The 15,577-nt window shown below is 41.6% G+C and overlaps 1 protein-coding gene across 1 annotated transcript in view; it reads left to right on the plus strand.

Moving 5' to 3' along the window:
* Nucleotides 1-15,577, plus strand: part of TTN (titin) — a 236,560-nt gene that overhangs the window by 43,233 nt on the left and 177,750 nt on the right. The window contains exons 44-57 of the mRNA XM_053983149.1: nt 5,533-8,070; nt 8,730-9,008; nt 10,064-10,627; nt 11,070-11,351; nt 11,465-11,743; nt 12,109-12,387; nt 12,484-12,762; nt 12,885-13,172; nt 13,291-13,569; nt 13,670-13,951; nt 14,059-14,337; nt 14,453-14,731; nt 14,826-15,104; nt 15,224-15,511. Of these exons, the coding sequence (XP_053839124.1) occupies nt 5,533-8,070; nt 8,730-9,008; nt 10,064-10,627; nt 11,070-11,351; nt 11,465-11,743; nt 12,109-12,387; nt 12,484-12,762; nt 12,885-13,172; nt 13,291-13,569; nt 13,670-13,951; nt 14,059-14,337; nt 14,453-14,731; nt 14,826-15,104; nt 15,224-15,511 (6,474 nt within the window). The remainder of the gene's footprint in view (nt 1-5,532; nt 8,071-8,729; nt 9,009-10,063; nt 10,628-11,069; nt 11,352-11,464; nt 11,744-12,108; nt 12,388-12,483; nt 12,763-12,884; nt 13,173-13,290; nt 13,570-13,669; nt 13,952-14,058; nt 14,338-14,452; nt 14,732-14,825; nt 15,105-15,223; nt 15,512-15,577) is intronic.

Below are 15,577 nucleotides of genomic sequence, written 5' to 3' on the forward strand. Positions count from 1 at the left end.
GACATGCCACCAGCATTCCTCAAAGCATTGAGCGGGAGGAGGTTGTATGAGGGCAGCACGCTGATGTTTGTGGCTGAGGTGGTGGGTGTGCCCAAGCCAGGAGTGAAGTGGTATCGTAATAAGTCTTTGCTGGAGCTGGATGAGAGAGTGCAAATAGAGAAGGATGGGGACAAATATGTTCTGGAAATCACTAATGTCCAGAAAGCTGATGAAGGACAGTATCTATGCCATGCAGTGAACATTGTCGGGGAAGCTAAAAGTATTGCAGAGGTGGAAGTTTTGCCTGAAGATGGACGGTCACTGGCACTGCCACCCCCTGTCACCCACCAGCATGTTATACACTTTGACATGGAGCAAAACACATCTTCGAGGTCCCCTTCACCACAGGAAATCCTCCTGGAAGTGGAGCTGGATGAAAATGAAGTGAAAGAGTTTGAGAAGCAGGTCAAAATCATAACCAGTCCTGAATTTAGCCCAGACAAGAAGAGCATGGTGGTTTCCCTAGATGTACTTCCACTTGCCTTGTTAGAACAAGCTGCAGGCTTGGCAGCAGGGGAGAATGAGGATGTAAAAATTGATTTCCAAGTAACTGAAATGCCTCCACGCTTTGCTGTGCCTGTTACAGATATCAAGGTGACAGAAGGCTCGGATGCAGTTTTTGAGTGTGTTGTAACGGGTACTCCTGTCCCAGTAGTTCAGTGGTTCAGAGGTGATACATGTGTGACGCCTGGCACAGGGAAGTATGTTGTGAGTCAGAAGGAGGGACTTCACATTCTGAAGGTCAAAACTGTAGGACCTTCTGATAGTGGCTTGTATTGCTGTCAGGCAATTAATAGGCTGGGAGAAGCAGCGTGCAAAGGCTCCCTTGTGGTCATGGCTCAGCAGGAAGCAAATGCAGTAAGCAGTGAGGCAGTCACAGGCTGTGAACCACACAGGTCCCAGAAGTGTGACTTGCTTTTGAGTACGACTGTGAGCCCAGGTGACCAGTCAGAAATAGAGCTGGAATTTGAGTTTGAGCCGCACAGAGATGACTCAGAAAAAGCAATCCAACTGCTCGCAGTGACTCAACAAGAGCAGGAAATGGAAGGGGAGAAGCGTGTCAACATTAGTTTTGATGTGTTTGCAGAGCCATCTGAAGAGGAACGGGTTGAGTTTAGGGCAGAGGATTCAGAGAGCTGCAGCTTTGAGTTCCAGGTTACAGAAGCTCCTCCCAGATTTGTGAGGCTCATTTCTGACTACAGTACATTTGTAGGTGCCTCAGCATGCTTCCAGTGTCTTGTGACTGGTTCCCCCTGTCCCAGTGTCTGCTGGTACAAGGATGGGGTGTTGTTGGAAGGGGATAGGTACTGTGCACAGGAAGAGCAGAATGGCTTGCACAGTCTTACCATTGAAAACCTGATGCAAAGTGACAGTGGGCAGTACAAATGTATAGCTACTAACAGGGCAGGAACTGCTGAGACTTGTGCTGTGTTGACATTATACTAAATTTCCATAATTTATTTCAGAGTCTGTCTTGAAATACTAAGTGTTTTTATGATGTTCACTGCAGGTAAAAATGCAGCACTCATTTTAGGGGCATTGTTTTCATCTCTTTAAGGATGAAAACCATTCTGTGGGCATATTTGTATTTCACTTAGATTTGCCTTCTTTGGAGAATTTAAGTGAGATTTAATCCATGCATAGATTTTGTGCACACTTTCTGCGCTGAGGGATATTTCAGACTCCTTCTATGCTCCTTGCATAAATATCTTGTAAAGATATTTTAATTGACACTCATTTGCATAGGACTAATTTTATTTTTTGTATAATGTACATATACCTGTGTATCTGTAACAGTGCAATCGCTATTGTTTTATGTAGGCTAGAAATCACCTGAAAATGTAGATACCACCTTTTTCTTGTGACCTAAAGCTATGGAACACTAACTTATGCTTGCTGTTTAGTTTGGGTATAGTTCTGTTAAAGAACTCCTTAAACTGGTATTCCCCCTTCTCAAAATGTTGTGTCAGAACATGATTCAAATCCCGTTTATGGTTTCTATCACTGCAAGATTCTTACATCAATGGGCTTCTTTCATGGAATTAAACGCCTTTTTTAAGTCAATGAAATTATGCTGTTGCAAAGAAAAGCAGAGCAATGGGAAGAAAAATGAAAATTTCGCATTAGTAGAGACTGGACAGGATTTTCTTCTCTATTACCAAGTAATAAACATGAAAGCATATTTTGTACTGTATTTTTAGGCATTAAAGGGAAAGGAGAAAGGGAGCATAACAATAACAAATCAATTATGTTACTGTAAATTCATTAAAATAATTTTGGTTGTCCCTGTATTCCAGTGTAATTTATAAAAAATGCATAGTAGTAAAAAAGTATGGTATTTTTATGCAGTATTCTTGTTTCACATTAGAATGACATCTCTACATATTCCTTTTTTCTTTTTCTCTTTTTTTTTTATTAAGAGCAGTTAAGTGTGCTATGTATCGAGATGACCAGATATAAGAGGAATATGTTCAGTTGTTATGTGTGGCATTTTCTCAGCACAAGAAATTTTTACATTGATGTTCTCAATATGAATATATATTTTTTATATTTAAAGTAATGCTAATATTTAGGAGAAATCAGCAGTAGCTGACGTAATTAAATCAGAATTAAATCTGTCTTACCTAATGATAAATTGATTAAGAAAATCTGTTAAATGGAAGAAAGTTATTAATTAATATTTCTCAGAAATGAAATGACTTTCTAATGCACATACCAGCTTTCCAGTCACCTATATGTCAAGATGAGATCTTGAGTTCAAGATCCCTAAGCAAAAATTAGTTTTACTTTGTTTACCTGTTAATGAGATTCTTCTAGTTATTTACAAATTGCTGTCAGTTGCTTTGCAAACAGCTTTAAGCAGAGTGGTGACTTTAAGCATAAGAACTACTCCTATAGTATGTTCAGTTATGTTCATACCATTTCTTATATCTGAGTTGGATGTGTCCTCACAGTGAGAACACCATGTCTCAAAAAATCTGTTATCTTCTAAGACTATCCCATCACTCACTGGGAAAGTAATTTTTGTTCAAAAGATTCACCTTGCCCAATTGTGTTGCCTGATATAAATTTAAAGTCAGGAGTGGCAAGTTCTAATGACCCAGTACCCAGGCAAAATGACTGAAGTGTTTAGGCTAACGCAAAGGTGTTACTTTAGTGTCTTCTCAGTCATAACCCCTTGATAAATATTTAAGATTTGTATATAAAAAGGCTGAATTGTGCTTAGCTCTGTAAGCACACGTAATGGTGGTAGGAAAGAGAAGCATGACTGTCTGACCCAATGTTGTTCTGGGAAAGAATTACTCCATGATGTGTCCTCAGTCCATTCCTTGTGTAGATGTGTAGCACTGAGTCATTAAACAGCAGAGGTCCTTAGGGAGGTTGGCATGAATTGTCTGATGTTCTATGTCAGTTGTGATATGAGGGGTCTTTTAGTTCCAAAGTCAAAGAGGTCAGAGGCCCTTTGATTAGGTCCTGCGCAATTGTGAAGTGTGTTTCTTTTGCATGTAAATCTGAATGTTTTTAGCAGAAAAAGGCCCATAACTTGGTTTTGGAGCCATAAGCCACACAGGTCCAAGCTCATATTCACATCTGAAATATATGGCAAATCATCCTTATCTCTACCCATGTAGTGGTGTTTGTGGTTTATGTAAATTTATAAGTCTTGGTTTAAGTTTTGTACATTAGCCAGGAGCACCTGGTTCACCTAAGTTACAATTATTAAATCTGGAGTAATCCTAGGTTTGAATGAACTTAGTCTGGGCTGGAATAGCTTGACTATCTCTTTTCAAAATTTTGTGGTTTTCATAGGAATCAAAAAGCTCACAATTTTATTTTCAATTTAATGTTGTCTTCATTTCCATAAAACAAGTATCTTAAAAAAAGAATTAAATATGTCTATCTGTCATCAATGTATATTGAATGTTAACAAGTATGGTTAATTTGTGAAATAAATATGAAATTATTTAACTCCATCACTTGTTGAACTTTATTCATTTTACAAACATATCTAAAATATGAAGTAATATCTGTATAGTTCTTCTCTCATAAATATCCAGGAACACACAAAAGTACATTAATTTTTGCCACACTCCTGTGTATAAAGCATTTTCCTGTACTAAAATGGGTTTCACTCTGCAATTTTTATATTTTTTATTTTATTGGCCCAATTCTGCCACCCATTCTCAATTTTATTTGCACAATTTATTGCTGTTTTAACAAGGTTGGTAAGTAACGCTGAAGGACCGCTGTAATTTTTTTTACTTAAGCATTTCTTCTGTGCAGTTAATCATTGCATGCGCTATGCTCTGTCATTTATATTACAGCATTTGTGGCAAGACTAATAATTACTAAAACCAATGAAAAAGAATTAGGTGACAGAGTTTGTTCCTTTTTATATATGTTGTTGGAGTGCACCAAAAATTCTTATCTCTCAAGTTTTAAAATTGAAAACACTGTAATTGAGAAGCTTCCTTTAGTGAGGAAACTTGAATTAGTGAGGACAACAGTATTTGATTTCCAAAGATTTTCCTTGCATTGTGCTTTTCATGAATTTTTCCATTCCTGGAAATTCCATATTTCACTGATGTTTCTATTGTCAAACATCTGCAGAGATGTTCTTGCCTCTGTTTCCTCTCATTTTAAACTACTATTGGAACTAAAGTTGTCTAATGCATATATCTATAAATTCAAAAAGGCAAGAAAACAAAAAATCTTAAAAGTCTGTTCTCTTTTTCTCTGACATTGTGGGAGTTTTAATATGCTACATCTTGACAGGGAGGAGTTCAAAAGCAGAGATTTAAATCAATTACATTAAATCAAAGGTTTAAACTTATGATGTTTGTAATAATGATGCTGCAAACTTAAGGGTCTAATGACAAAAAAACAGGACAAAGCTGTTAAGGTAGAGGTAATCTTTTGGTGTGCTAGACAAAAGATAGAGTTTAAAGAGATGAACTATGCATCAGAAGAAAGGTTAGTGTGCTGAAAAGATTGTGGGTTTGTTGGTTGGTTTGGGGGGTGGGATTTAATCCTAATTGTGACATTCTGCTTTTCTTTATTGGTGTTTTGAATTATATCAGGGTTTTAGCACTCTTCTGCTGTACTTGTCTGCATAGGTGTACATACAAATATGTATGACACGTACCACTTTAATTATATCTGTGAAATGCATCAGTGTTGCTTGATTGTTACTTGCACAGTGCACCCTGGAGGGATATGCCTAACCCATACTGTGATGTCAGGTTTAAAGACACACCCATCCTGATCAAGATAGGAAATTCTTAAGCAACCTGACAACACAGCATGTCTTACTCATTTTGGCAGGCGTGACAGCAAGGAGACAACACAGACCTCCTGTTCAATTCTAGCTGCTGTAGAGTATTGAGAAAGTCTTCAAGTTATAGAAAAATAGATGGCCTAACACTGAGTATTGCTATCTACGAGTGTTCTCATAAATATTCTAGTAAAACTAAACAATTTTTTTCCATACAGACATCACTAGGTCTCTTATTGCCTCTTCTGAGGAAGGAAGAAATGAAGGCTACAGCAGCGGCCTTCAGTTGCCTGATAGAGAGAAAACACTTGAATTTGAGCCTGGAAAGCCAGTTTATTTCAGCAAAGCAGAGATGAAACTTGAGGACGAGGGCAAAGCCCCTGTTTTCCTCAAACGGGTCTCAGATGTTGAGGTCTGGCAGGGAGATGTAGCTAGGTTCTCTGTTACTGTTACTGGCAGCCCCACACCAAAAATCCAGTGGTTTTTCAAAAGTATGAAGCTAACCCCATGCATGGACTGTAAGTTAGTATTTGCTGGCAATGACCACAGCGTCATCCTCCCATATGCAGGTGTGCAGGATGAGGGTGAGTATCTGTGCGTGGCCAGCAATGCACACGGTGAGACCAGCTGCAGTGCCCAGCTCCACGTGCGCCAGAGGAAGCCGGGACTCCCCTGCTTTGCCAGGGAGCCGGGCAGTGTGCAGTGTGCACCGGGTTTCACAGCAGCCTTTGAGTACACTGTGGTGGGGAAGCCATGCCCCGACGTGCTGTGGTCCAAGGGGAGCAAGCGGCTCTTCTCTGATGCGCGTCACTCCATTGCTCAGCACCCTGACAGCTCGGGCTCTCTGACAGTGTGGCACTGCGTGAAGGAGGACTCTGGGCTCTACACGTGCAGGGCCGTGAGTGCCCTGGGTGAGGCCACGTGCTCTGCTGAGCTCCTGGTGCTGCCCGAAGAACGCACTGTGTGCAGGCAGAGCCCGGCCTTGCAGCACTCTGCAGTGGCAGAGGAGCAAAGCCCTCTTCTCTACGAGGAGGCTGGTGAGCTTCCTGCAATGGAAGAAGCATTCAGTCCTGAGCCCATGAGGGAGCCTTCAATCCTCCTTCGGCTGCAGATGAGCCAGGCAGTCTACATGCTGCCCAGGGAGGATGTCTTGCCTGGCCTGCCACCAACCTGCCTGGCAGCACAGAGTGTTGAAGAGTTGCTCACCCAGGTGGTCACAATACAAGAGAGCAGTGGGCTTCTGGCAGAGCCACTGGAAACCCTCCCTGCTGGCCCCCAGGGTGTGGTGCCTGCAGCAGTGATGGAGACACAATTGCCAGGTGGTCTTGGGACTGTAGCTGCACAGATACTCATGCCCAAAGAGAAAATCATCCCCAAGGCAGCAGAGCAACTGGCTGCTCTGAAGACAGAGGCTTCCCAAACCCTTCTACAGGTGTCAAGCACCACTGAGAGCCATGCCATGGATGGTGACCAAATCCAGATCCTTGAGGGCTTTCAGATAGCGCAAGGTGAGCTGAAGGCTGAACCAAGATTTCTCTCTGAATTGGCCTTCACTGGGGGCCAAGTTGTCCCCCTGGAGAACAGTTCTTTCCTGGAAACAGCAAAGGAAGATTTTGCTGCAAGAATACATGAGGGACAGGCTGTGAGATTTCCCTTGCTGCTGGAAGAAAAGCAGTCCATGGAGGAAGAACATGTAGATCTTTCCAAGCCGCTTAAGCAGTGGCAGAAGGCAGAGAGACAATCCGATGAAACAATGTACGCCTGTGAGCTCCAGCCAAGCCAAGTCCTCAACAAAGACAGTGAGCTCACTGCTCTGGTTCCCAAGAGCTGTAGCTTAGACATAAAGTCTCAAATCAGAAATGCACTGAAAGCTGCAGTGGTAAGTGAGAAAAACCTCTTGTTTTCAGAGTGGCTGGCTGATAAGGCAGATGTTAAAGTACAGGCAATAAACATCATCAAGGAGAATACACATACCTTGTGCATGTATGTTGTGACCACAGGAGGATGGAGTCCCATAGAAATCCAAGTCTCCTTGGGAGAAGTCAACATTCAGACAGCTGACCAGAATACAGTCTTGAAGGAAGTTTTCTATTCCTTTCTTTATGAAGAGAAATGTTCCCTGACTGGTGAAAAATACAAAGCATTGCCATTCTCTGCCAGTCCACTTCTCTCAGGAAAATCCTATGATGAAATCTTTGAGCTGGAGCCCCAGCAGGCTGAGAGGACTATGGAGGTAGAAATACCACTGGAACACCCTTTGTCTGCACAAGTAATCAACACTGTGGCTGAGCATGGTCTAATCAAGGATGTGGGTGCAGCTGTAGCCACTGCTGATGTAGCTTCTGCAGATGTTTTTACAGAGATACCCACAGAGATACTGAAAAGAAAAGAGAAAAGAGAAGAAAAATGTGAGGAAGAAGGCAGAGACGGTCTGGAAACTAGAGCTAGAAAGCAAGAGGATGAGCTGGGCAAAGATTATCCCATCATACACAGCAAACTGGTTGACACTGTTGTGGAGGAAGAGGAGAGTGTCAGGCTGGTGTCTGTCATAACAAATGTCAGAGAGGTGAACTGGTACTTTGAGGGTAAACTGGTCTCTTCAGGCAACAAATTCAAGTGTTTGAAAGATCAGGACACGTACACACTAGTAATAAGCAAAGTGTGTGGGGAGATTCACCAAGGAGAGTACACCTGTGAGGCGCTGAATCAAGGTGGAAAAAGAGCAACAGCAGCAAAACTCACAGTTGTTAAAAGAGGTTGGATTATGGGGATAAAATAATCTTTTTAATGCACTGCTCTACTAATGAACCTCCTGTACTATGTGAGTCTTTGGACAGAGATACAATATTAATACCATGATGCCACTAATCAGAGGGCCCCCTTTCTTTCTGGTCTCCTTTTGCAGAGCCTCTCACTTCCATTACCCCAGTCTTTGGTCAGGAACTTTTTTGTTTCATTGCACTAGTATGGTCAGGACAAAGCTGTAGCTCAATCCCAACCATTTCTCCAATTCTTGCCTGAGAAGTGGACCTGCTCTTCCCGTTTTTCTCACTGCTGCACCCTGTCTCACTCCTTAGAGTCATTGCACTTCTCATTCACACCATAATTTCTCACAATTCCAGGATAGATTATATATTTATATCCTATTGCTATTGTGCATTGCTATTTCACTTTGTTTTTCCAGTGTCACCACTGTTTCCTGATGTCATTATGCACTGTAAGACTGTCTGTCCACTGAGTCTAGTACTGCTTTCATTTCTTACAGATATTTTTTCTTTTACAGTCACTTTATGTGAATTGCAAGTATGTCACCTTTTTGCGTTTGTTTTTTTTTTTTTTTTTTTTTTCAGTTAGTCACTTAATTTCAGAATGTCAGCAGGCAGGGTTTTGAGTTACTGTCTGCTTCTAATTTCAGTTGCACCAATCTTGAGGAGAAGGCTTGAACCCCTGGAAGTGGCTGTAAATCATGTGGCCAAGTTTACCTGTGAGGTAGAGATGGCTCCCAATGTCAAGTTCCAGTGGTACAAAGCCGGACGAGAGATCTATGATGGGGACAAATACTCCATTCGCACCTCCAACTACCTCTCCACGCTGGAGATCCCAAGGCCTCAAGTCGTTGACTGTGGGGAATATAGCTGTAAGGCTTCCAACCAGCATGGCAGTGTAAGCTCTACAGCTGTTTTAACAGTAACTGGTAAGTACAGACTTTCAAACACTTCTCCTTTTCCATAAAATGCCTTGGTGTCTTGTAATGCTTTCACTGCTATACTTGCACATGTTTATGGTAGGACTCTTGGTTGCCATCATAATACATAATTCATACCTAGTTTTGGCAGGCACAAGCATAGAAAAGGAATAACTTTGGAGAATGCTGCTTCTAAGGGCTTTCTCTATGAAGAGAAGGGCATCAGTGTGAAAAAGTTTCAGAGGGAAAGAAAGAAGGGGGAAAGAGAGCAGGAAGAAACAGCATGGGATTGCTTTGTGAATATATTCTTGAAGAAGGTTTATTTAACACAAGAAACACTTTTAAAACTGATTTCTTGGCATAATAGTCACTGTGTGATTATCCTAGTACCTTAAATTTATCCTGCAACTATACTTGTGATGCAGATTATGCAGATCTGCATACCTGAACATCTTGGTGCCGTGGCCAAAGGGGAACTCTGTGACTGGGGAAATAGTTCTTCTTAAACAAAAGGAGGTTTAAAGGGTTTCAATTTGCAAATTTTTTGTCTATTGAGAGCTATACAGCGGGGTTTTTTCTTAAAAGAAAGCAACAAACAAAAAGTCACCATCTTTTGGCTGTTTCTTGTATGATGACTTTTTTTACTCTGACTTTTCTCTTTCTGGGAGGAGTCCTTATGTGGTCTTTGCTAAGTGCTAGGTGCTAGAGACTAGAAAAAGGTGCATGAGCAGTGAAATGCATGCAGACTTTCCCATCTTGTGAGAACACTGAGCAAACATGTCAGTCTTGGGGGAGGAATTTCTGCCTTTTTGTTTATTTTTCTTTAGTTCATGCATTGCTCCAGAGATTCAAAATGCCTTCAAGCTCTGGAGTAATACATAGACTGAAGAAGTACAAAACCAAAAGCCAAAATGTATCATCTTTAACACCTCTTATCTCCTTCACTGTTGTTTTCTTTTAATTAGGAGTGTCCAGCAACAAGCTGGCCTCTCTTGCTCTCTGTCTCTGGCAAATGTGGCTCTGTTCCTCACCTCTTGATAACATTGAACCCCTTTGTTTTGCAGAGGCATTTCCACCAACATTTCTTACCAGACCTGAACCTATTACTACTTTTGTTGGCAAAAGTGCCAAGTTCCTGTGTACTGTTTCGGGCACTCCAGTCATCGACATCACCTGGCAGAAAGATGGAACAACTATTTCACCTTCAGACCACCATAAGATCTCCAAAGTGGAAAATAAACATGTTTTAGAAATTTCCCTTCTTACCGCTAGTGACAGAGGGGTTTACACGTGCAAAGCTTCCAACAAGTTCGGGGCTGATATTTGCCAGACTGAAATGGTCATTATAGACAAGCCACACTTCATTAAAGATTTGCAGTCAGTACAGTCAGCAGTTAATAAAAAAATACGCCTTGAATGTCAGGTAGATGAAGACAGGAAAGTAACTGTATGGTGGACAAAGGATGGAAACAAAATCCCTCCAGGCAAAGATTATAAGATTTACTTTGAAGACAAAATAGCATCACTTGAGATTCCTCTGGCTAAGCTCAAGGACTCAGGCCACTATGTGTGTACTGCTTCGAATGAGGCAGGAAGCAGCTCCTCTTCTGCCAGTGTCACAGTCAGAGGTAAGATAGTTCTATGACCCCTTTACCTTTTGTCTTCTTGGGCTCCCCATTTATTCTTTCACAGGCAAAAGATTTCTTTGGGCTGAAATTACACTGTGAATTCTTCTCAGACCTGCCACCTGGTCCGTTCCCTGTAAAGTCTTTTCCCCTGCTGCCTTACAGTGCACCATGTGTTACTTCAATATTTATTTCACCAGAGAAAATCAAGAATTGCTCCTGCCTGCAGGGGAGAGATTGATGAAGAGGGAAAGTAAAACCACGGAAGCTGCAGCTCAGCAAGGATTATGCTGATCTCCTGTGTAGTTGTATTTCGTTCTTGCTCTGGGAAGCAATCTTTCAAAACTTTGTATTTCAGCTTTCTTTCCTTTTTGCCCTTTCCTCTTCCCCTTCTTCCCCTTTTTACCATGTCTTCCCCTCTCTTCCCTTTTCTTCCCATTTTCAGAACCACCATCCTTTGTGAAGAAGGTCGATCCATCTTATTTACTGACCCCAGGCGACTCTGCACGCCTTCAATGCAAAATCAAAGGATCTCCTGAAATCCAGGTTACTTGGTTCAAGAACAATAAGGAAATCCATGAAAGTAACACACACAGGATGTCCTTTGTCAATTCTGTGGCTGTGTTAGATCTTTTGGAAATGAAAGTTGATGACACTGGGACCTACTCATGTGAAGCTGTCAACGAGGTTGGAAGTGACAGTTGCACCACTGAAGTGGTTGTCAAAGGTCTGTCCTTCTTGTTGCTGCCAGTCACATTCTCGAGAAAAACCTTCCTTTTTTTTTTTTTTTTTTTTTTTTTTTTGTCATGGTTGACTAATTCTTTCTTACTGCTTTTATAGAGCCTCCATCTTTCATCCGAACACTTGAACCTGCAGAGCTAGTGAAGGGAACAAACCCCATTCTTCAGTGTGAGGTTGCTGGCACTGGACCCTTTGAGATTAGCTGGTACAAAGACAAGAAACAGATTCGCAGTAGTAAAAAATACAGGTTGACCTCTCAGAAGGCTGTTATTTCTTTGGAGGTGTCCTCATTTAATAGTGCAGATGTCGGTGAATACGAGTGTGTGATAGCTAATGAAGTCGGGAAGTGCATGTGCAGTGCCACATACATCTTGAAAGGTCAGTGGGAGAGAGAAAACTCCATTTACTGAAGGGATTGGCAAAAACCTCTTATTTCATAAAATATCTTTTTTTTGGATTTGTGTGAGTCTGGGGAGACTGGGGACAAATATCTTCTTCTCTTAAAATTCTGTGTGTAACTTGAGTCTTATCTGGCATCAAACCTGTGAATCTGAAGAACATTGAGATTAATGGGCCATTAGCTCCCAGCTGGAGAAAGCACTTCTCCAACTTGCCTGCTCTTTTGCTGAATTGTGACATGTACTGCACATACTGTCTTACAAAACTGTCTTTAAGTAGCAGTTTTTATGTGATGATGTAATAGTAGATAAGTATTTTTTTCTCGTCTCTCTTCTTTGAACTAGAACCACCATCTTTTGTTAAGAAAATCGAAAATGTGACAGCTCTGGCTGGAGATAGTGTTACGTTACAGGCCGTGGTGAAAGGGTCAGAGCCTATTTCTGTGGCATGGATGAAGGGCAAAGACATTATTAAAGATGATAACAATGTGAGAGTGACATTTGATCACGGTCTAGCAACACTGCAAATTACTGGAGTCCAGCTGAGCTCTGGTGGCAAATACACCTGCGTGGCTGAGAATGATGCGGGAAGTCAGTCCTGCTTTGGTGAACTAGCAGTGAAAGGTCAGTGGAGAAGTGCTGTGATCCCTGCAGTCTCCCACCTGAGAGGTGAAGAAATTTCTTTTTGTCGTTAACACCAGTTGTTTAATTCTGTTGTAGAACCTGCCAAAATAATTGAAAAAGCCGAAATGATCCAGGTTACAGCTGGGGAACCAGCTATTTTGGAGTACACTGTCACAGGCACTCCAGAGCTGAAAACCAAATGGTTCAAAGACGGAAAGCCACTACCTGCCAGCAAAAAATACAGGATCAGCTTCAAAAATAACATTGCCCAGCTCAAGTTTTATGCCACTGAAATGCAGGACAGTGGTGAATACACCTTTGAGATATCCAATGATGTGGGCATCAGTTCTTGTACTACCAGCTTCACTGTGCTAGGTTGGTACTGCCTCTTTGCAGAGACCCTGTTGCTCTGCTCTGTGCCCAACAGAGCCAGAAGCGGAACAGCACTCCTGTTTTGCTCATGTGTTCCTTTCTGTCATTTTTTTCGCTCTCAACAGATCGCACTCTCCCTCCCTTCTTTACTAAACCACTGAAGAATATTGACAGTGTCATTAGTGCCTCATGCCGCCTAGACTGCAAAATTTCAGGCTCTCTTCCAATGACTGTCTCATGGTTTAAGCAGGATACAGAGATCACTTCAAGTGCCAAGTATACAGTACACTTTGCAGAAGGCTCAGCATCTTTGGAAATAAAACACCTAGATGCAAATGATGCTGGGGTCTACATTTGCAGAGCCACAAACTCTGCTGGTAGCAAAGAGAGCAGTAGCACTTTGTTTATAAAAGGTTTGGCGTTTTGTTTCACTTTTCTTGGAATTTTGTTTATCTTGTGATTATACTTTTCTTTCCCAAAATACAAGTCCTCTCTTACTCTTTGCATTTTTTCCCTCTCAACGCAATCCAGAGCCACCCACCTTCACTGTAGAACCAGAGTCTCAAGATGTATTGCCTGCATCAACTGTACATTTCAAAGGAATGTTTAAAGGCACAACACCACTGACAGTGAAATGGTTTAAAGGTGATACTGAGCTGGTGACAGGAGGAGCCTGCTACATAATGACAGAAGCATTAGCAAGTTACTTGGAGCTTTATGCAGTCAAACCAAGTGACTCTGGAAAATACACCTGCAAAGTCTCCAATGTAGCTGGTTCAGTAACATGCAGTGCAAACTTATTTGTGAAAGGTTTGCGTTCTTACTCTTATTTAAAATTCTAGCTGCTGGATTAACACAGCAGCACTCTTTCCTGTGTTCTTTGTCCTGAACACTCTTCTTAAATCCACAGAACCTGCTGCCTTTAAGGAGAAGCTAGAGCCAACTCATCTCATAAAGAAAGGTGGATATGCTGAGCTGACCTGTGAAGTCACTGGTACTCCTGAGATTAAAATCACATGGTTCAAGGATGATAGAGAGCTAAAAGAGAGTGACAAATACAGGATATCTTTTACAAAATCTTTGGCAATACTCCATGTTTCAGAGGTTGATACTGAAGACAGTGGGGAATACATTTGTGAAGCCAAAAATGACGCTGGAAAAGATATCTGCAGTAGTGTTGTTACAGTCAAAGGTGTGTGTGACATCCAGCCACACAGTTTGTATCTTTAGACTCAGTACTGTGCTACTGGCTTCAAAAGTATGATTAATGCAAATTGCACTTTCTTTTTCACACTGTAGAGTCACCTTATTTCAGCAAGGAGTTTCAATCCATGGAAGTCTTGAAGGATTCTGATGTGGTTTTGGAGTGTGAGGTGCTTGGCACGCCTCCCTTTGAAGTGTTCTGGGTGAAAGATGATAAACCTGTGCGGAGCAGTAAGAAGCACAGAATAAGCATTGAGAAATCTTTGATTAGCCTCCATGTTTTCAGGTTTGATGCTTCTGATGTTGGGGAGTATCAGTGTAGAATAACAAACGATGTTGGGAGCTGCCTCTGCCGTTCAGAGGTCACGCTGAAAGGTTAGTGCAAGGTGCAGAACACCACTAGCATGCTCTTATCCCAGTGTGGTTTTCCATGCCACACTCTTTGTTACACACCAGACTTGTACTTACATAACCACTTTCTTCCTGCCAGAGCCTCCGCAGTTTTTGAAGAAGATAGAAAACATTAGTTCCCTTCGAGGGGGAACAGTTGTGTTTCAGGCTGCTATTAAAGGTTCCTTGCCCATCACTGTGTCCTGGTTGAAAGACAATGATGAAGTGATTGAAGACAACAATATCAAAATGACCTTTGTGAACAATGTTGCCACTCTTATGGTGAGATCTATTGAGCTGAAACATGATGGGAAATATTTCTGTCAGGCTAAAAATGAGGCAGGAATTCAGAGGTGTTCTGCTCTGCTGACTGTCAAAGGTTGGTCTTATCCTGAAGGCTTGCAGTGATCTGGGACAGTTCTCTTGTGATTTTTACAGATGTACTTAACACTCTATCTCCTTGTTTACAACAGAACCTGCTACAATTGTGGACAAGGCTGTGTCAATAGATGTGACTGAGGGAGACCCAGCAACCTTGCAGTGTAAATTTTCAGGAACAAAACCTATTACAGCCAAATGGTTCAAAGATGGCAAGGAACTGACATTGGGCCCAAAATATAAGATCAGTGTTACAGATACCGTCTCAGCCTTAAAGGTGCTTTATGCAGATAAGAAAGATAGTGGAGAATACATTTTTGAGGTTCAAAATGACGTTGGGAGCAGTAGCTGTTCTGCCAGCATTAATGTCCTAGGTGTGTACAGGCTTTCTCTTATTATTGCTTTTAGATACCAAATCTTTTCTCCTGAGCTGACATGTGCCACAATTGTAGTTGAATTTTTATATTTTGTCTTTTTATTCTGTCTTGGATAGATCTCATTATACCACCTAAATTCACCAAAAAACTCAAGAAAATGGACAGCATTAAGGGGTCTTTTGTCCACCTGGAGTGCATAGTGTCTGGTTCGCATCCTATAAGTATTCAGTGGTATAAGGATGGCCAAGAAATAACAGCAAGTGAAAAGCACAAATACTCTTTCCATGATAATACTGCATTTCTGGAAATAAATAAATTGGAAGGCACAGACAGTGGCTCTTACACTTGTGAAGCAACAAATAAAGCAGGAAGCAGCCAATGCAGCGGGTTCTTAACAGTAAAAGGTTTGAGTTCCTTCTTTGTCTTCTGTTAGGTCTCTCATGCATAGTTTTGGATTTCCCCATCTCAGA

This window comes from Vidua macroura, chromosome 7 (genome assembly GCF_024509145.1).
Source record: "Vidua macroura isolate BioBank_ID:100142 chromosome 7, ASM2450914v1, whole genome shotgun sequence".
In the NCBI taxonomy this organism is placed as follows: domain Eukaryota; kingdom Metazoa; phylum Chordata; class Aves; order Passeriformes; family Viduidae; genus Vidua; species Vidua macroura.